At 44.6% G+C, this 21435-nt stretch overlaps 1 protein-coding gene across 12 annotated transcripts in view; it reads left to right on the top strand.

Annotated features, from left to right (window-relative positions):
- MIER1 (MIER1 transcriptional regulator) overlaps nt 1-21435 on the top strand; it is a 472995-nt gene that overhangs the window by 117419 nt on the left and 334141 nt on the right. The window contains exon 1 of one of the 12 annotated variants that reach the window (XM_085602342.1): nt 852-1016. The exons of 7 other annotated variants lie outside the window; for them this stretch is intronic. In XM_085602342.1, the coding sequence (XP_085458468.1) occupies nt 1008-1016 (9 nt within the window). In that variant the 5' untranslated portion in view covers nt 852-1007. Of the gene's footprint in view, nt 1-851; nt 1017-1234; nt 1343-21435 lie in introns of those variants that run through there. 4 more of the 12 variants (XM_085602339.1, XM_085602340.1, XM_085602337.1 and 1 more) reach the window with 4 other exon arrangements.

The following is a 21435-nucleotide window of genomic DNA, read 5'->3' as shown; positions in this document are numbered from 1 at the left end:
TGCACTAAAGGCTTTTTTACTGGAACGAAAATAGATTGCTGCCGAGAGATACCCAATCCGTAGCACTATATCATCTTGACCCACAGCCAATTCTTCAATTCTATTGCACCCTACCAACAACTTCGTGCAGCACCTTATCTGCTGCTCTCTCACCATGATCTCTCTGGTGCCTTGTGACACCCTCCTGGCTCCTCTGGGTAGTATTCAACCACCCTAGGGCTTGCCTATGCGAGAGTGTGTGGCTTGTAAATATAGTGTATTGATTGCACTAGCTCTGCACATGCTCTCTCATTTGTGCGTTGTTCCCTGGTATCTATCGTTGTCTTGAATTCAATCCTTATTTGTTAACAGGTGCGTTTAAATGATAAACAGTAAAAGAAAGGCTTTATTCATTAGGTTCCACTAGATACAAATGAACTAATTAAGCGCATACACGATGTAACTCGAAGAAAACGCGTGCAAGTAGCGGTAATTTTTTATAATGCAAACACTTTTTGCAGTTTCCGTTGGAGAAGTAGATTAGTGAGGCAAAGTGGGACATTTGTAGCTCTGGTAATCTGTACTAGGTTTCTCAAGATAACCGTGCGGAATATGCGTGTACCGTAGAAGGAAACATTAAATAATCACTTTAGAAATTCGGTTTATATTAGTCATGGTGGCTCATTATGGTCCCATTCAAATTCTCTGCTTCTGTTTTCGTTTCTTTCCGGCTCTGCCATTGGTTATGAAATATTTGTATCCCTGATTCTATTGGACCAGCTGTTTTTAACCTCCTGTTCTGTACTGCCGTTGGCTCTGGCTAAATTTGTTGCGTCCCCTCTCGTGCTGCCATTGGCTGTGAGGATGTTCCAGTCTACCTCCGGGACTTTCCCATTGGCTGCGACGCTACACAGTCAACTCGGGCCTGGTTCCCGCTTTCGCAGTCACTCACGCTGTTTCTGTTGTGCTGTTTTCTGTGCATCCGGGCTCTCCCGGTGACCCGCAATGTGACCCTCGGCACGACAAATATGGCGGAGGTAAGGCATAAAGTCCAAGTATACGAATGGGCATGTTGTGCGTATCTTTCGCAGTGCTCAAGCTGTCCCGGTAGCTGCCGGTGGAGGGCAGGGAGGCCTGAGAAACCTCCACTACGGCACTCGCAGTCAGCCCGATAACTTGTTGCTTCCAGTGCACAACTTGAGCATTTTTTTTTTTATAACCCGGCATAAGCATGATGAGAGAGCTGCGTCCCTGCCCCGCCCATCTGCTGCAACGCGCGCCTAGTAGTCACTGCAGAGTGGGACCAATCTGTTTCTGTGCAGAGCTGCGAATGCCGATCGAGCCCCACCCGTTTTGCGCTACGGTACAGAGGGATTTCATGCGTAGTATTTGCAGAGCCATAATGTCTGCCCCCCCCCCCTTAGAGTGCTGAGAGCGTTTCTACTTACCTTAGTGCTTATGTACCGCTGCCCAATGACACCCTCTTCCGCCTTTCACTGAGAGCTGCCTGTACTCCGCTACTTTGTGTCTGTGAAAGCCCCTCGCCAACGTTAGGAGTTGCCCAACACCATTGCAGAGCGAAACCTGGGGGTTTATCAAACGTCATACATGCCCATTTCATAAAAACGGTTTGTTCACGAGCATACATGGTAAGGGGATTTTGCAGTTACCCGTTATTTGCCAGATCTTGGCTCTTCCCTGTCTGACGTTCATGAGTCTTTTTGCCCATATTTTCCTGCTGTTCCAGCTGTATTTTTGCATTCTGAACTCCTTTCTTGATTTCCACACACCTTCCCGTCGCATTTCAGCACCTCGCACTGCAGCATGTATTTTCATTTCTGCTGTTTATCAAAAACAAACCGTGTCTGGGGCAGTGGCTCGCATGGTTTGTGCTTCTGCTACCGAGTTTGCCTTGTGTCGCGATAGCTCAGGTTGGGCGGTCTGAGCTGTGATCTAACGCCGCATAATATACCAGTGAGGTGCGCAGTTAACGCGGCTTTTCCTCGCAGGATTCTCAGTTGAACGAAGTGCGCGCGTTTTTCTTTCCTACGCTTTGGTCTGTGGCTCTGTTATAATGACAGTTGCTGGCGCGCCTTTCATATTCTCTTTCCGCTCCTCTTGTAGTATTGCAAATGCGATCATTCTTTTTCATTACTTGACGTCTTTAATTAGGAAGGCAGGGCAGCGACTATTCGAATCTTTCTTAAGCCCACCCCCCATCGCGACAAGCACGGGAGAACATTAATTTCACTCTGTGTGTTAATACGCCAGGGTAAACTCATTATCACAATTGTCTTTGTTGTTGTTCAATTTTTCTAAAACATGGTTGTTTTGACAGTGTGACATTGCAGTTCTGTATATTTGTAAACAAAACACGGTCCGTACCCATGATTTGCTGTGAGGTTTTTGGACGTTCTTTCGTAGGTGAAGTATATTTCCTATTTTTAGCATATTACTTATCTGTGATTCCCCTAATAGTGCTTTTAGTTGCAGAGCGGTGTGTTTATGGATTCATAGCATTTTTTTTTAATTTTCGTTCAGCAAGCTTTGTGCAGTGGAAGGAGTGTGTGGACATGTTCTTGACGGAGATAGTCATGATTCTCTAAATAAAGAGCATCGTTTGCTTTCATGTACATTTCCATTTGTTTGACTTTTTATTTGTAGTTTTTTCAACGAGTGCCTGTTTATGCAGTGTACAAAAACATTTTAAATACATTTTTTTTGTGATATTTCAGTTACACGTTTGTGCAACAGACGTATAAAATGCAAAGGAACAATTGGAAAACAAGCACTGGCAAATCCAGTACTACTTCCCTTGTTGAGCTATTGGCTTTGCCAATACTTTTTGTTGATGCTGTGCACACTGACTAAAAAGGAAAAGGTGCGAAGACCCAGCTGCTCTTGTACTTCAAGTTTCTGAATTCTACCTCTCTAACCCTCCCCATGTTCTACCTCCTCTCTACCTGGTGCATATCATTCTACCACAGTGATGTTTACATTTCATCTGTATATCTCATCCATCTACGCCACTTCTCTCTCAAATCACATCTCTACCTCTCAGCCCTCTCCCCATCTCACTGCTACTTCTCTGTACCTCATCTTAACCTAACGTCCATCTCTCACCTCTGATTCTCATTGTTCGCATCTTCACTTCTCCACCTCCTCTTTCCATTTCACCATCTGTTCCTGGTACTTCATCTCTCTCATTACTTTATCCATTTCTTGCTATGTCTGCCATTAACATTTGTCTCGCTTCTCTCTGCATCTCAGTCTGTTTAAACCCACCGTCTCTAAGCCATAACTTTTTCTACTTCTCCCTCTGCCTCTCTTTTAAGCTTGCTGGTTACTCTACCTCACCTTTCACCTCCTCGTTCTTCCATTTACCTTACTTTCTGCCTTACTACTTTCTTTATCTGAACCACTTCTCATTTTGTCCCTTTCTACTGCTTCCAACTATACTTAGCTCATTGTCACCTCACTACCTGTCTTCCCCATCTGTCTCTGAAACTACCGCCCTCTATACTATTCCATCTGCCTTATCCTAAAACCATGCCTGTCTCTCTGCCTTTCCGTATCCTTCTCTTTAGCTACTTCATGTTTCTCTCTTTAGCTTATGTCACTCCCTACCTCATTTACCCCTCTCTCTATTATCACTTTACCAATCTTTTTATCGCTCTGTCTTTCGGCTTGTTTCTGCCCCCTCCCATTTCTCTCACTCAACAGTCTGGTCTAACCACAGAAATAGAGACAGAAGGGAGTAGAGGAGGGACATGATAGGGGGAGAGAATTAGGAGAAGATGTTCAGGTTCCACCAGATGAAATGGTGACAATTGTAAGAGCAGTGCTTTGATTTTCATTGTTGCAGTGAGCAAGTTAGTTGTTATCGGTGTTTTATATATACGTTTTAACCAATGAAACTGCAATTTCAAGGGCTGTGTGCTTGTCTTTTTATATATTTTTTTATAGAGTCCACTAATTAACCACTGCAATAAAATGACCCTTTGTGTATTTCATATAATTGAAGCAAAAGCTGGTTAGACTCTGATTTGAACTTAAAATGTTGTTGCGAGACATCTCCATCCAAACACAAAATGGCGCTTATCAGTGCTTGCTAAAGCATTCTTTTAGTACTCTTTTGCTGGAGGAGACCAAGTAGCATTGTCTTTTAAATGTGTTTTTTCATGCACTCGTTAATGAAAGTTTAGCATATTTTTCAATATTGTTTGACAACACTGGGGCGTGAATTTGCAGAAATATGCTTTTAAAGTTGTTGTCGAAAGGGACCCTCAAAATACGTTTTGCCTTGGCGACACAAACATCCCTAAGTTGGCACAGCTCTTAAGGTCCTGCCTGTAGAACGTTCAGCCTATATTCATTTCTGCAAAGCTCCCAGAAGCCCTTCCCTTGCTTGTGACAAGTTGAGCTCTGCCCCTTCTGAGTATTTGTGGAGGCACACCTTTGCACGTCACCAGCTGCTTCATTTCCTGCAGCTCTTTAATTGAAACTGAAACGTTTTGAAAACTGGAGAGCCGATCATACTCGTAGAATTTACCTGCGCTTTGTTTGTCATGCTGTTGGCCAAAATCGCTTTATAGCCTTTAATCTTTTAAGGACAAGTCTGCATTTGTGGTCAAGAATGCATCTGCTTGTCTGTGCTGCCGTCGGTTCTAAAGGTGTGTGAAATTCCAAAACCAAATTTTATCATTCACAGGTTTGCCATAATGTTTCGTTTTCAATTTGCAAAAACATTTTTTTTTTTTTCATTTCGTTTTATTTCAGTTTCATTGAACGTGACTCTAATTGTTTTTCTTGGTGGTGTTTCATTAAGCTCCTGTATGACCAGGCGTGTCGTGACTCTTTGAGTAATGCATGCATTTCCTTTGCCTCTGAATTCTCAAGTGGTAGTTGGAAAATTGAAAACATTGGTGAACTTTAAATTGTATCAAACTAGGACCATTCATTATATGTAACTAGTCATGCATATTACTGTATTGTTCGTTTCGGTATACAAGTAGCCATACATGCAGCAATGGTCCTCCCAAGCGATACCTACTCTTTTCATGGAAGGGAAGATTACAGTCCTGTGGCACATGTTGTCTTTGCGTTATGTTTTCGTTAAGCTTATTAAAAGCCTTTGCACAAGCCACAGCTATTAATAGTCAGTGCTCCCAAATGCTAGGTAATTTATGGTCTTCTAGCCTCCAAATATTTGGTACGACATCTGAGTGTGATTTGTGACATGGTATTGCACAGTATAGGTGTAGAAAGATGGCTTTTTATGTAGTGTACCAAAAGGAGGTACACTATGTTGAACCCTTATTGGTTTACAGGTCTTAAATTAATAATCCCAAATACTCTCTTTTGTGGTGGTGTGGGTGAGCCGTTTAGGCTCATCAGAGGGTAGTGTTGAGCATTTGTTGTACACAATGAGGTAATAAATGAGAAACACACTCGAGAAGAAACTTGACACCAATTTGGAATATAACGTATATTTTTTATATAATTTTAGACACGAAGATTATCGAGATCAGGTAAGTACTTTAGACTGTCACATTTCTACAGTAGAAAATGGCAGCTGTCAGATTTAATGCAAAAAGATCAATTGATGGACAGAATGCAGAGCAATGTCATACATTAACCTCATTACAGAGATATGGGCTCAAATCCATTGTTTTTTTGCTCCCCATGCCATTCCAGTTTGAACCCAGCCATATTCAATTCAGTCTTGACCCTGCACCTAATTGGAACAGTCCAGGCCAGGTCTTCGCTGGACTTTAAACCAGCATCCTAGCACCGGTTTCGGGGGTTCACCCCTCATCAACCAGGATAGCTTGACTCCAGTGGTATGGAGAGCAGGGGACCCACATCTGGGCATACCCATCCCACTCTGTGTGACAAATGCAAAAAGAACAATTGGACAGAGTGCAGAACAATTTCATACATTCACCCCAGTACTGAGATCGGGCCTCAAATTCGTTTTTTTGCTCCCCGTGCCATTCCAGTTTGAACCCAGCCATATGCATATCAGTCTTGACCCTGCAACCAATGGGAACAGTCCAGCTAGAACTGCCAGGCCCTCCCTGGACTGGAAACTAGCATCCTACGACTGGTTTTATGGTTTCACCCCTCATCAGCAAGGATAGCTTGACTCCAGTGTTATGGAGAGCACGTGACCCACGTCTGGGCATACCCAGGCTCGCTGTGCCACTGGATTCAAACTAGCCTGGCTGATATGGGGCGATGCCCCAAAACCAGTCACATGATTTATGTTTCCGGTCCAGGGAGGACCTGGCTTGGCAGTTCAATGTTGCCATGAGGCACAAGGTCAAGACTGAAAGTCCCGGGCTCACTGAGCCACTGGATTCAAACTAGCCTGGCTGATGATGACTGATAGCCCGAAAACGGTCCCAGGGTCCTTGTTTCCGGTCCAGGGAGGACCTGGCTTAGCAGTTTGGGCTGGACTCTTTCCGTGAGGCACAGGGTCAAGACTGAAAGTCCCGGGCTGACTGTGCCACTAAGTTCAAACTCGCCTGCCAGATATGGGGTGATACCAGGAAACTGGTCCCTGGATGCTTGTTTCCGGTCCAGGGAGGACCGGGCTTGGCAGTTGGGGCTAGACTGTTCCCATGAGGCACATGGTCAAGACTGATTTGCATATGGCTGGGTCTAAACTGGGGTAGCATGATGAGCAAAAGAACAATGGATTTAACCCAGATCTCTTGACTTGGGGTGAATGTTTCATTAGCTCTGCATTCCGTCCATCTGTGTGTCTTTAGTTGTCAGATGTTAGGCATGAGTCTCGAAGGTGGTAATGTTATCCTATGGGAGAAACATTTACTGCATAGGGACACTTACTGAAGACTTACAGGACTGTTTTTCTGGACTTAAAGTAAGTAGGGACTACGTTTCAAGAAAGTTCCAACAGTTCAAGTTTACCTGCCCTTGGGTGTCTGGATGCTTCAAATGCTACACACAAAAGTCAATGGGGGAAAAGTCCCTTTAAGAAAAGGCTGCAAGGCGCGACTGGGGGCCCAGTCCGGCAGAACCATAGGAGGGGGGTTGGCTCCTTAGGGTCTCAGGACCACAGAGACCATAGGGTTGCGTGAGCCCGGGCTGGGTAGCTCAGGTGCAGAGGTGTTGTGTCCGTGAGTTAGAGACTCTCACACTTCTAGGTGCACCTGCAGAAGAGGGAAAAGAAACACAGCAGGGTCACTCTCGGTTGGGAGCTTGCCTCTCTTAGAGTCCCTCTACGTGCAGGCTGGTTTTGGTGGCAGTGGTGTTCCGACTGAACACACAAAAGCCTTGGTGCCTGCAACTGACTGCCGTACCTTGGGCATTGGTGCAGAGCGGGTTCTGGTGTCTCCAAATTTGGCAGGGAGATGATCTGATCTCCTGGAGCACAAAGACCTTTTTCTGGAATGCTGCTCTCTCGGTGGGTCTAGGGGTCGAAGCAAAGCTGTACCTGGCAGCTAAATCCGGTGCCTGCTGGTGCTGCGGGGTTGAGGGAGTGCTTGGCAGTTCACCAAGGGTTTGGGGAGGCTGCTCTGCTTCTGGACGAATGGTTGGCGGTGATTGTCAGGAGTGCAGCAGTCAGGCAGGGTTTTGCTCCAAAGTAGATGCTGGTCCACAGTTCTCACGTTATTGGCTCTGCTTTATCCTTTCTTCAGGCAGACAAATCTGAGTTCCTGGTCTCAATGGGCCATCTAAATACTAAATTTAGGGGTGTTAAGTGGAGTGCAGGATAATAGCCAATGGGCTACATAACCCGGGGGTCCCTACACCCTCTATATGACCAATTGCTGTGGGCATAACCCTGTCCCAGAGTTCCTAATTCCATCAAAAACAAGATGGCGGAACCCTTCCTTCGCCAAGCGCATCAGGCAGCTCACCATAGGAGTGTGACTAGCCTGGTGGTGCAACACGTCCTACGTGCATAGCTACTTTCCTGCCTGTCCTGGTGCCAAATGGGCCTCAGGGCAGGGGGTGGCATCTCCCAGGTCTAGGGGAAGCTGGGGTTGCATATCAAAGGCGGCAGGGACTTTGAAGCCCCTTGTCTTGTTATGCTAAATCATTAGCCATCGTGCTGGAGGAGGTATGATCACCTTCCTCCAGAGCAGGCAGTCACCTGCAGGTGGTCAAAAACTTGTCTGTGGTGGCATGCTGGGCGATACCAGTCAGCCAGTACACCAGATACTGGTAGGTATTTCCGGGGGCACCTCTAAGGTGCTCTGTAGGTGCATGTCATAATAAATCTAGTACTGGCAACAGTACAGATTTATTGAGACATGGTGTTTGATACCAAACACCATAGGTTTCAATAAAGCCATTATGTAGTTGGGCAACTCGTAATGACCAGTACTTATACTTGAGATGGCGTCCCTGTTCACTTGTACTACCTAGTAAATTAACTAGACTGTACAAGGGCATTTCTACATCAGCAGATAAGCCCTCACATGTAATATATTGCACTCTGATTCAGGGCTAGGGGTGACTTACATATAATATCTGCAGTGACTTTGTTGTTGCGTTCAATTTAGTATTCATCACTAGTGTTTAACTTTTTAAATTAAGCGACACACATATGATAAATTACAATTTATTTCTGCTCTAAAGCAGTCGTGGACCACTTGTTTCATTACCGCATTGTACCCAGATCCGGTGGCGATTATTGGGTTACCCCATTATTTTGTAATGGTGACTTTGGCATGGCACACAGTGGGTTTGCTATGTCTTGTTTTCACTCGTGGTTTGCACCATGTCATGCAGCCTGCAATTGCAGTCTGCGTGCAATTTGTTTGGGTTTCTGTAGGAAATTGCCCCCTTTTTGCATGGTTACCCCCTTACTTTTTTGCCAGATACCTGATGCCAACTTGATTGAGTGTGCTGGAACCCAGCTAGCCAGGCCTCAGCACCCGTGTTCTTTACTAGCACTCTGGGCTCGAAAAAGCAGAAAATTGTTACTGGACCTGCAGGTCTAGTAACTTGAAAAATCTACTTGACCTAACTAAAACAGTCTTGATCTGTGAACTGGCCTCAAATTTTGTGAAAAAGCCTTGAAAAACAAGGAGAGGGGCTCGTTTATTCCAAACGGACAGAGCACCAGTTAACTCAAAAGCTAAAAATTGATATTCCCTTTGGAGATGCTATACTTAATATATCCACAATTATTCACAACAGTCCCGTTGATACTCGGAATGTTGGGGCACTTATAAATGTATTCAATTGACAATTCCACAATAGTTCAATCAAAATATACAGAGTAAACAAATTAAAAATACATTCAAAATATGTTAAAACCAATAAATATCACAATTGTACAAGTTCGGTATGTTTCCAGCCACCCTGAAAGGAATACGATGAGACAGTTACATTTGTCTGGCTGTTAATTTGGAATAATAGACAGCACCCTACAAGGGAATACATTTCCTGTCTTTGTGTTGCTACTGTCTTTGCCAAATTTAACAAAACTTCCAATGTCGACGCGTTTCGGTGGAATAACCCCAATCAAGCCACCACTTTCAGGACAAAAGCTTGATTCAATACTCTCCTTTCCCATATGAATGTATTTTTTAATTTGCTGGTATTGCAGTGCCCAGCTCAAACTGACCTCTGCCCAGGGTCTGACTAACCCTCGAAGACTGACAACATAATTCCTGTACTTACCCGTTGATGCATAACACTGCTTTCTTTCCTTAGGATTGCATTGCACTCTAATGATTACCTGCAACTGTCTATCTTGTACCAGTACTGAAAGTTACGGTTTTGAATCGACAATACTGTAAAGTATTACCTTCCTTGAACTGAGTTCTACTTCGTTCCTAGGAATAAAAGTAACTAAAATAAATATTTTTCTACGCACCATAGGCCTGGTGTCAGTCCTTAATGTGTGTTACTGCCTTGTATGAGTAGGTACACCAACTGCATTCACACTACCCTATGATAAGCCTAACTGCTCAGCCCGGCTACCACAAAATTGAAAGTAATATATTGTCTACTTTAACCTCTACCAACACCGAACTCCGTGCAAACTATAACTCTTTTGGGTACAGTGTATACAGAGCTGGTTTCCTACAGGGTCCCTTAGAGTGGTATATTACATGCAACTCTTAGGGACCCTCTTTAGTACACATGCCCTATGTACCAGGGGCACCATTTACTAGGGACTTATAGGGGTGTTAAAGTGTGAGCCAGTTGTAACACAATTAGACCATTTTACTTTGTTTTTAGGGCACAAGCTCTGTCACGGGGCCCCGTTATCAGGGACTCAGTGCACATCAATTGAAAAACACCAGTACCAGTGGCAAAAAGTAGGTGTGACCATGGCAAAAGGAGCCGTTTTCTACAATAGGTAAATTAAAAGAAGCAGCCAGTTGATCTGGTATTGGCTGCCAGCCTTTTTGCCATGTTTGGGGATTTAAAATAAATGTTTATAAAACACTGGGAACTGCTGGGTCCTCTCACATTGCTGTAGTAGTTACTGGCACTAAAAAGAACTACTTTGCTTCCATATGTGTTCCTTGTGAAAGGGAAGATAGCCATCACTCACAGTGAAGTTAGACAGTGGGTGAAGTGGGCTGACTTTTGCCCCATGCTGTAGCGAGCATGAATGACACAACAACAGACCAATCTATAGACCGCTTTACTAAATTTGAAAGGTATTGGCTAACACCAGAACTAAAAAGAAATGAGTCTACTGTTACTCTTCAGTTGAAATACTAAAATGCAACAAAAATTATACACGTGTATATAATTGGAAAAATGTTTCCGGGTACAGTATGACTACCGTAAGACTTATCAAACAGCGTACTTTACTATTGATGCTCAATTTTAATTATGAAAACACAAAGTAATGCTCAATATAAAGACGGTTTTATTAGTACCTTCTACGTAATCTACGGCGCGTTTTATGCTTTCTTTGCACTTTGGGCTGCACCTTAAGTGCCCGATTTTTATGCTCAATTTTAAAGTATGGGCACTTTACATCTTATCATGAAGGGGTGATCTTTTTTTAGACGTTTAGCCTCCCCCACAATCTGCTTTGCTGTTCTTAATTATAGTTCTACAACTATTAAACTGAGAAAGAGATGTTTTATTAAAAAAAAATTAAATTCTTTTTTTTTTTAAACCAGATAGGCGTCTTTCCATTGTTTGAGATTGGCGCCCATTAATTTTTATGTAATTTTTAAGCTTACGGATTGTTTGTAATGTATTTTTATCGTGTTCTTTTATGGTCAATATCATGACCGAATAACGACTATTGAAACTAAACGATAGTAACTTAAAAATACACAGTAAATAGTAAACCAAACTGTAAGAAACAATACAGAACACAATAAATCCACAAATTTGTAACACCGAATGCAGATTACCAATACTGGGTTCATTAATTTGGATCAATATATATTATTCGAGGTCACTATAATGGCTGTTGTGCTGACCCTATGTGTACAGTTATTAGATTTCCTTTGGGAGTGCTTATTGTGTTATGTGTTTTTGCCAGCCTGCACATGTCATTATCTAAACCTGCCTCAATACTAGTAGGATTTGATTTGAGGGGAGGCTTCTAATTCATTCTTTTGTCCCGAAAATGCTTCTGCTGCCGTGAAAGATGAACCTCAGCAACCGGAGTGGCTTAAGTAGTCGACTCCTTTCTTGTAGTGGGTCCAAACTTTGTTGCCATGTGGACACAGAGGCCTGTATGCTAACATAGGGCAGTACCCTACTGCGCCAGGAGTGGAACCACTGATTATCCTTCCCCTCTCCTGGCTGGACTTAATCTGAGAGTTCAAAGGAGTCTCCTTGTTGCTGTGAGCCACAGAGAAACTGAGAGCTTACTTACCTGCTCTAATAGCCTGACTGCAGTTGGGGCTGGGGTCAATAGTGTATTTGGTGGCTTTCCCTTTCTTGTGGCTGCCCTCTGTACATAAAATCTTCACTATAGCCATTTGAACTCATGGTAGGGAGAGTTTGCCACTATTTTGTAAATAAATATTTGCACAAGCTGTAATGTTGATTTGGCTGACAGTGTCTCATCGTTCTGATTTTAAATAACTTGCACATGATTGACCGTGATACTAAGATATGATTGTAGTGTTTGAGCAACAATTAGAGTCTAATAAATGTGCTTTGTGTACCATTTTATGCTAAGTGAGCCTGACCTTGCCACAACATACTTTGTCAAGTAAACACACTACTGTAGTCTTGAGCCATTTATTCATCATTTAAATTAACATGGTAGATGGGAGTCGGGTGACTTAAACAGAGGTGCCCCATTGTAAAGGGCAATGCCAACTCAAAGGACTGCCTAGCGTCTCCTTCCAGCAGGCGGTCATTGTGAACTAGATGGAAAAGGTGAACAAGTAGTAATTCTGAGGAGCCTGCTTGGAAGTGCCGCATGCTTTTTAGGTTAGTGTGATAGCTGCCTACAACAGGTTGTATGTCGTTACAACGCGTTCTGTTGCAACGCATGCGTTACAACGCGAATGCCATTAACACGAATAACATTTACCACGAAAATGCCGTTACCACGCATATCGGTTAAGGCATTTTCGTGGTAAATGTTATTTTTTGTAAATTACTTCTTCCCTGTACCCCTGTGCGACCCCCTCCGCCCCCATTCCTTCTAATAAATTCCCCTGCCCTTAACACTAAAATGTTTTCCCTGTGCGTTTCCCCCCACCCACAAACCCTTAAATGTTACCTTCGCAACACATCCCCCTCATTATTTTCTTAAACTAAATTCCCCCTTAACCTCGCTACGTCCTCTATTCTCTGTAAGCTCTTCCGATCTGCGTCGCACGTCGTAAAGAGGAAGCGGATGTGCCTTTCCGTTTCCTCTAACAATGCCGATTGCCTCCACATTGCGACGGAATCAGGTGGGTTTTTTGGGGAGGGGGGGGGGGGAGGGGGAGACCCCCCAACCCCCCCTTCTTGTTTCGCACGCTTTTTTGGGGGGGGGGGTGGGAGGACCCACCAACCCCCCTTTTTTAATATTACCTTTAGCACACATGCCTTTACTACGTATCTCGTAGTAAAGGTATGCGTGGTAAAGGTTTTTCGTGGGAACCACGCATGTGTTGCAATGTATGCGTGGTTATGGTTATACGTGGAAACGGCTGGGTTGCAGTGGCCGTTTCCCCCTACAACACTGAGGCCTTGTGGGAGACACACTTTTATTTGCTAATGAGTCACCAGTGTGATTAAGAGCTCGAGTGAGAAAAGGTGCACATCAGACTCCGGGTTGTCCAGAAGAATCCATACATCTGCTTTTGTTCCATCCTGTGGTAGGCAGGAAGGGGTTGGTACGGATGCAGGCAGGAATGAAAAATTTCCTAGCTTACGTGAAGGAAAGTTTCAATTCTAGTAAGGACTAGGAGGTGAGGATTATGCATATCTTCCTTCACTTTGCAAAGCAGGTTAAAAGAACATCGTAAAGAAAACACAATGGACTACAAATCCCATGAACCATAGGGGTAGTCTCCATGGGAACAACAGTCCAATCCTGTGACAGTTCACAACACATATTCCCATGACGTCCCTTCCGCTTCCTCTTTTTCACTGGAGGACGTTAAGCTAGGATTACTGCCTCATTCGAACTTTTGATCATTCCCTGAAATAGAGAAGCGCGGAAGCTGGTGGTTCAGCCGTGAGGCAAAAAATCCAGAGTACATGGACCCCATCTGGCCATCAAAGCCAGGAAGACTGCACGATCAAGTCGCCAATTGCTGGAATCCAAGAAATTCCTGGAGTTCCAATCCGCCACCGTGTTCTGCAAACCGGGAAGGTATTCCGCCGTCACTGAGATCTGTTTCTGGAGGCAATAGTGCCAGAAGTCCCTCGCCAGGTTGGATAAGGCCTGAGATCGGGGACCACCTAGGCGATTGATGTACTGCGCCACTGACATGTTGTCCATCCTCAAGAGGATGCAGCAAGAGATCCTGTCCTTGGTCAGGGACTTCACCGCAAAGGATCCCGCCAGCAGTTCCAGACAATTGATGTGTAAATGGAGTTCCTCCTCCGACCATCTGCCTCCCATCGATATGTCGCCACACCGGGCTCCCCAGCATACTCGGCTGGCATCCGACTCGATCACCAAGTCCGGGACGACCCGAAGATCGCCCGACCATTCCAGGCCGACATGTGGTCGATCCACCACTGAAGTTCGGTCCTGGCCTCCTCCGATAGTCAGATGATCTCCGAATAAGTCAGACCTCGCCGTAGATGTCGAGCCTTCAATCTCTGAAGAGCCCTGTAGTGCAACGGGCCGGGAAATATAGCTTGAATTGAAGAGGAGAGCAGACCCACTATTCTGGCGAGCTGGCGCAGCAAAATCCGGTCTCTCCGTAGAACCTGTGACAGTTCCTTCCGTATCTTGTTCACCTTGGGCTTTGGCAGACTCAAGGAAGCTGATACGGAGTCTATGAGAAACCCTAAGAAGACCATCTGCTGTGCTGGACGCAGTTCCGACTTCTGAGCGTCAATGACAAAACCCAGATCTTGAAGTAATGCAATAGTCATGGTCACGTTCTGGGTGAGATGCACCAGAGACTGATCCAAAATCAGGATATCGTCCAGATAGATAATCATTCTTACCCCCCTTTGGCGGAGCGTCTCCACCACGGGCGCAACAGCTCCGTGAAGCACCACGGAGCTGAAGAAAGGCCGAGGGGCAACGCTCGAAACTCGAAAACCTGTCCTTTCCAGGCAAACTGGAGAAAACGCCTGTGAGGGGGAAAAATGGGAACCGTCAGGTAAGCATCCTTCAGGTCGATTCGGACCATCCAATCCCCCTGAAGGAGGAGATCCCGAAGTAAATGTATCCCCTCCATCTTGAAGTGGCGGTAAACCAGCCATTCGTTGAATTCTTTTAAATTGATAACCGGTCTGAAGCCCTTGTCCTTTTTCTCTACCAGGAAAAGGTTGCTGAGAAAACCTTTCGGATGAAGCACCGACCTGCAAACAGCTCCTTTCCTTAGAAGATCTGAAATCTCGGTCTCAAACTCTCCTCCTCTGCCGAGAAATGTAAAGGTCTGGGGCGTATCGTCTGAACAGGGGTGCCGTAGAACTCTTTGTGGAAACCCCTTACCGTCTGCAATACCCACGGGTCTGATGTGATCTTTCTCCAATTGTGAGAGAAGAGTAGGAGCTTCCCCCCTAGATCTTGAGGGGAAGAAAGGGTAATCCTTACCAGAGGGACCTCCGGGGGCGTTCGCACCACCTCTGTTCCGACCTTTCCCTCTTCCGGAACCTCTACTGGGATAGAAGGTTCCCTGGCGACCGTCGTTCCAGCCGTTATTCCGTCGTTGTTGACCTCTACCGGAGGGGCCTTGCTGCTGGGAATGGCCGGAGGAGCGACCCCTGCCTCTTCTGGCCCCGGCAAAAACACGCCCGGGAAAAATTGTTTTTTTAGAGGCCTGACCCTTGTCCAGGGCCGAAAAAGTGGTGACAAACTTGTTCAACTCCTTAACAAAAGGATCACCAAACAGCTTACCCTGAGCCACGGGGCCCGCCTCAGAGGTAGCTAAGTCCCCTAGCTTTGGGTCAACCTTTATAAGGAGGGATCTTCTCTCTGCTGCCAGGGCACAGTTCACATTGCCAAGAAGGCAAATCGCTTGTTGCGCCCAACCCGCGACTATATCAGTCGACAAAGGGTCTCCAGATTCCTTTGAACGCTCCGCCAGCTGGATGATCTGGGTCAAGGGCCCTACCACGTCTAAGAGTTTATCCTGACAATTTCTCCAGGATCCATCTATACCCTTTTTGGGATCAAGCATATATTTGGAAAAAAAGGTACAAAGCTTTTCACCAATCTCTGGAGTGTGCGCTACCTTCCCTTTAAGTGAAGGCCGGGGACATTCTCCCCTCATCCGAGTTCCAACATCCCTCTCTAGAAGCTGGCGAATCTTAGCCGCCACGTTCTCCGCCACCTTGGCATCAGGGAACCATTCAGACGACCTGGTATGGTAAATCTGCGTGGGTTCAAACATGTCCGAATGTCCCCCGTCCCTGTCCTGGGACTCAGAGGAACGGGAACCTGGGCGCCATGGACGACCGAGTCCTTATCCTCGTCGGAGGAGACGTCCCCCTCCGACACACCCTCCCCTTCAAGGGAAAGACCACCATTGGGGTCCAACTTTGGGGCGACCAAGTCACAAGTGTCTCCGGGTCCTTCTTCCTCCCGGCAGGGTGCGTGTTTGAGTGTTCGCGCACTCTTCAGGAAGGTGTCTCTCAACCTGTCAAACCCTTCCAAGTGCCCCGCGTGACGCTTTATGGCCTTCCTTCCCTCCCATTGAGAGCCACTGGGACCTGCCCCGTCGAACATCCCTGGGATACTTCTGGCTAACTGATCCAACCTATCCTGCAGGGGGGCCAGCGCCCTCGAGATGGCTTGCGAGAGGGCATGGTCCACTGCAGGAGGGAGGTATTGAGGAGGCCATTCCTCTTCTGCCTCCCGAATGGAGGAGTAAAAGTGGTCTTCAGAAGAAGACATTATCAATAGGGTGAAGAAAAGAGCACACAATGCTTTGAAGATAAGCCAGGCAGCCCCCTCTCCAGTGCTCAACACAGCTAGGGAAAAACCAAAGCTGTCACAGCCTCTCACAAACGATAGAAAAAACAACCAGCAGGTGGCGCTGTGAAAGCGAATGGGAAGAAAGCACCACAAGCGGTGTCAAAGGAGAGAGTTGGTCGGGAAAACGGGCCGGCCACAAGCTCAGCTCCCGCTCTCCTGATTGCGCCTCACAGCCGGCTTAGCGCTCGACAGAGCTGCCCCCAAAGGCAATGACACACAGCACGGAATCCCCTCTGCGCGCGAAGCGCACACCGCGAGGTCCGCGTCTGAAGGGAAACAAAGCGCTCGGGCAAGAGCCTACTGCGCTAGACAAATAATCAAGGATACAAGCAGTAATAATGCAAACGCCAGTAGCGCTGTGCCACAAGACTAATAACCATCAGATAAGCGAGGAATGAAAAGAATGCCACTTAACTGACGAGCAGTGAACAAAGAGAAAGCGGAAGGGACGTCATGGGAATATCTGTTGTGGACTGTCACAGGATTGGACTGTTGTTACCATGGAGACTACCCCTATGGTTCATGGGATTTGTAGTCTATTGTGTTTGTGTTTTCTTTACGATGTTCTTTTAACCTGCTATGCAAAATAAAGTGAAGGAAGATATTCATAATCCTCGCCTCCGTCCTGCCATAGAATCTTTGTGTGTTCCAGTAGCCGTGGAATAACAGCTACTCTTCCTAGTGTTACCTTGTCAGCAGACATGGTAGCAATACGTTACTACATGTCCCGCTGCAGGTTTGCTTTTCAACAACGGTAAAGTCTGCTTATTGGTACCTGGATAAGAATGGTATACTCTGAATTAAGTACTCCCCCCGGTAAATCCAACAGTAATAGGTGAAGAGGCAGCAGTTTTATAATGTAAAACAAAATCATGGCTTGCTGATTGATATCTTGGCTAGAAGTGCTCTTGCAGCAAAAAATAATAAAATCTTTTGTTTTAGTTAACAAAACATGTTTAAGCAGCATTGTGAATTTGTTTTATGTTTTGAAGTATATTTTTCATACATTTCTTCGGCATATGGCAGCCCCAAAGTGCTCAATGCTCACAAGTTTCAGGTTTTTTGTGAGTCGTGCATCCGGTCCAGATTTTTTCTTTCCAATCTGGTACTTCTATTTTTTTTATTAACTTGTTTTAATCAAACATTTTGTAAACAGTGTCTTCATCTCAACAGTGTATGACATTGACTCGCCACAATAACAGTAGTGATGCTACAATGCACGAGATGTATGTTTCATAACAAGGGATAAACCAGGGCAGCGGAGGCAAATGTGCGCACACAGTTCCAGTATGGAGGAGTAATTTGGGTTGGGGGGGGAACTACACAAGCACACAAAGCCATTGCACCAAGGCGACCGGTCCCTTGCCACACACACACACACATGGATATCCATCGACGGTGGAGTAGAAAATCATACAAAATGACCGCCTGTATTGCAGGTAAGTGATGGAAAAAGGGTGAGGAAACCAAAGCAGAAGGGAGGAGGCGAGGGATCGGGTCTGTAGTGGCTGGGGGTGGATGACCGCAACAGGTGGAACAGGTATTTCCGTTAACTGGTCAAGGCGCTGGTCTGAGAGGTAGGCTCCATGCTGAGGAGGCGAGCAGCTGGTCAAACGGGAGAGGGTCAGGGGCATCGGCCCCATTCCATTCCATTCTGTTACTTTTAGTCCTTTTTATTCCATGATAAACTGAGAGCTACAAGTAGCAGTTGTAAAGAGTTACGAACATCATTTGTAAATAGAGGTTTGTTCTTGTGGTGAACCTAGTGCTCCTGCGTACTAGGATTGTGGACATGAATGAGGAGAGCTTTTATCCGCTTGCACTTAAACCTGTGTTTTGTGCACTGCATGTCTGTCCAGAGTTGTTTACATGTATTTTGCTATAAAATTAGACTTACTGCTTTGAGCACCAGTACAACCATGCTGAAATTGAAACAGTGCTCATTAGTGTAAATAGTTAAACACCATTTTAAAGCACACATTTTCCTAGCCTTCCATTATCTAGGCGCCTTCCATGGAAAATTAAGTGACCACAGCAAGGAAGGCTAGTCTAAGATTAGCCTGCCGGTGTTTTCATTCCTAAGGATTTTGCTAAAATGTTTTTTCTCTGTGGAAGTTGTGAGATGGCAAACATAAAACGTGATGAAAGGGATGGTTGGAAATAGTTAAACCACTGGCAATTTCTTCGGGTAGCATGGCAATCCATTGTTTTTTTTCACCCACTATGCCACCTCCGATTAGTCTCAGAAATATGCAAATCAGCCATGGTCCTACTCTGATCAGGACAGTCCATCCTGAACTGCCCAGCCAGGTCTTCTCTGAAAAACCTCCTGACCTAAGACCAGTTTTGTCCTTTTATTCGGGTGCATTTGCTGTAGCATTACTAGACCCATCCACTTTATAGGTTTCATTTCTCAACGTTTCTCCTGCCAGATTCATACCACTCTCTTGGCCCTCCGATGGATCTTGCTTAGCGCTGAGAAAGATTGGATATAAAGGGGTCTCAACAGTTATCCAATGAGGACCAGGAATTGGATAATTGAACTATAAACTAAAAATCAGACTCCGGTAAATTACCCTAAAAACAATACCATAGAGATATAAGATTATCACAGCAAGCCCAGATCTCCTGAAGAAATGTAGACGAGCTGGAATCATTCACACCAAGAGCCCAGTCAAGGCAATACAGAATAATAGCGTTAGTATTTGATGTTCTGAACTCTCTCTAATATGATCTCCTCTAGCCATTAGTCCCAAATTAGGAATGCACACTCTGTTAAAGAGAGACAATCATGATCGCTTAGTCGTTATGATAATTCAGTTTAGTTTATAAGAATTTAAGGCAAATAAGGTGCATTAAAAGCAGATATAAAGAGTTTAGTCAGATTCTAATATTTTAATATAATGTTAAAATAGGATACTGAAGCCCAAGAGTTCAGTAAGGGACATGAAACATGCCAGTTCAAGCAGTCTCCCACAATGGAAGAGACCACTCAATGCACACAGCGTATTCATCAGCGTCATTCCATAAAGGAAGCCAGGTTAGTTTACAATGGGCAGGTCTAGATTACCAGGAAAGTTCTGCAAAGAATCCCTCACCATTAAGAGCACTCACTCCAGTCAGGCAGCAAGCAAAACAACAGCACCCTCTCCGTTAAATTGGGCAATATTATTTTCTTATAGTTCCGGGGGTGATGCCTCTTGTAATCATCTCTTCTGATCATACCTCTCAGTCCACTGGTCAGTTCGTATAGGATGAGTTTCAGATGACACAAAGAAAACATAAATTGCGGAGCTATGGGTGGGACAATTACCCAGTCCTTGAGAAATCCAGTGTGTGAATCGTTAAAACAATGCTCTTTTACCAAAAACACATCGGCAAGTTCAAGAGAACAGTTTCCCAGGCAGCTGATTAGAATTGTAACAAGTATTGTAGCAAAATATTTCATACAGTACATGAGAATTCAGGAAAGGAAACACTGTTTCATACCATTTTCTTATACTGAGGAATTCCCTCACAAGCAGTATATTCAGTAGGTCAAGAAACTTCACATTACTGTTAGGCCCACATTAAATCAAGGTAATTTAACGAAGAATATATAGAATCAACAAGCGTACATTCATAGGAAATATAAAGGCATTATGATTCTAGTATGACTTTGATGCACTTGAAGTCATTTAGTATGGTTACAAATAATGTGTCGGTATGACAGATGTTTTATTTTTTTCTAATGTATTAACGTGTAAATACATTTAATGTCAATGAATTTAAATTGTTCTATGTGCACCTCATTAGTACATATATGAAATGCAATCCATGAAAGCATCATTAATAAGGAACGTGTGACACCTACTTTACTTTTGTCATTTTGGTACATATGTTTACACATAAAAGATTTATATTGATTTTGCCATCATCTTCAGGTTAAATCTTGATGAACTAGTTTTCATTAGTATACACACATATGAACCATATTAAAATATGATTAGAAATAATTTCCTTAACGTGAGAGTTCAACATCCACACATTTTCTAGCACACGTTAATAGAATATAGTTTGTTTCTTTAGTAAATCACAATCTATATTATTTGTACGAATGATATCATTCTAAACTACTTTTTCTGCATGCTGTTACAATGCAGTAAAATGTTTGTTTTTGTCATCGTTTCTATGTGTAGTTGGCGCATCATTTATTAATTTTCTCTGTGTCATAATCGGGTTTCTCACACCTCTGAAGATTAAATGTAATTTCCTCTCCAGCACATCTTTGCTTCTGTGGCACAGGGAAGCAGTGGACCCACGTGTGAGCGTACCATTGGCAACTCGGGGTGTTACCTCAGATGCACAGAAGGTTATGGGAGGAATGCTTGTAAATAGTCTAACCATAGCAAGTGCTTAGGGTAGCATTCCAACCCATTGATTTTCTGCTCACTGAGACACCCCTGTAGCTGTATGTAAACATGCTAACCAAGCTTGTGTTCGTTTGTGGAGGGGACCTCCTCTGGCAGTTTGAGTTTAACCGTTTCCATGAGGAGCAGGGTCGGCACTGATTTACTTAAGGTGTCTAGAGTGGCATAGTGGATGTAAAATGATGGGTTGGATTGTTACCCTGAGCAATTGCCAGTGGATAGTGTAGGAAGCTGGCTCTTTATATAGTGGACCAAAAAGAGGTACACTGTGTAAAGAGTCCAGGCAAACCCCAAATGAATTACGGAGGCACAAATGACACCCAAATGCTTACTTTTGTGGTAGTGTTGGTGCGCAGTAGGCATCAAAGGGTAGTTCTAAGCATTTATTGCACACACAAAGGCAGTAAGTGAGACCACACTCAATAAAGAAACCCGACACCAATATATAAAAATACTACGTACTTTAATATGAGTTTA

Source organism: Triturus cristatus, chromosome 4_2 (genome assembly GCF_964204655.1).
Source record: "Triturus cristatus chromosome 4_2, aTriCri1.1, whole genome shotgun sequence".
In the NCBI taxonomy this organism is placed as follows: domain Eukaryota; kingdom Metazoa; phylum Chordata; class Amphibia; order Caudata; family Salamandridae; genus Triturus; species Triturus cristatus.
The sequence above is the reverse complement of the archived record's forward strand: the minus strand, read 5'-3'. Positions and strand labels throughout refer to the sequence as shown.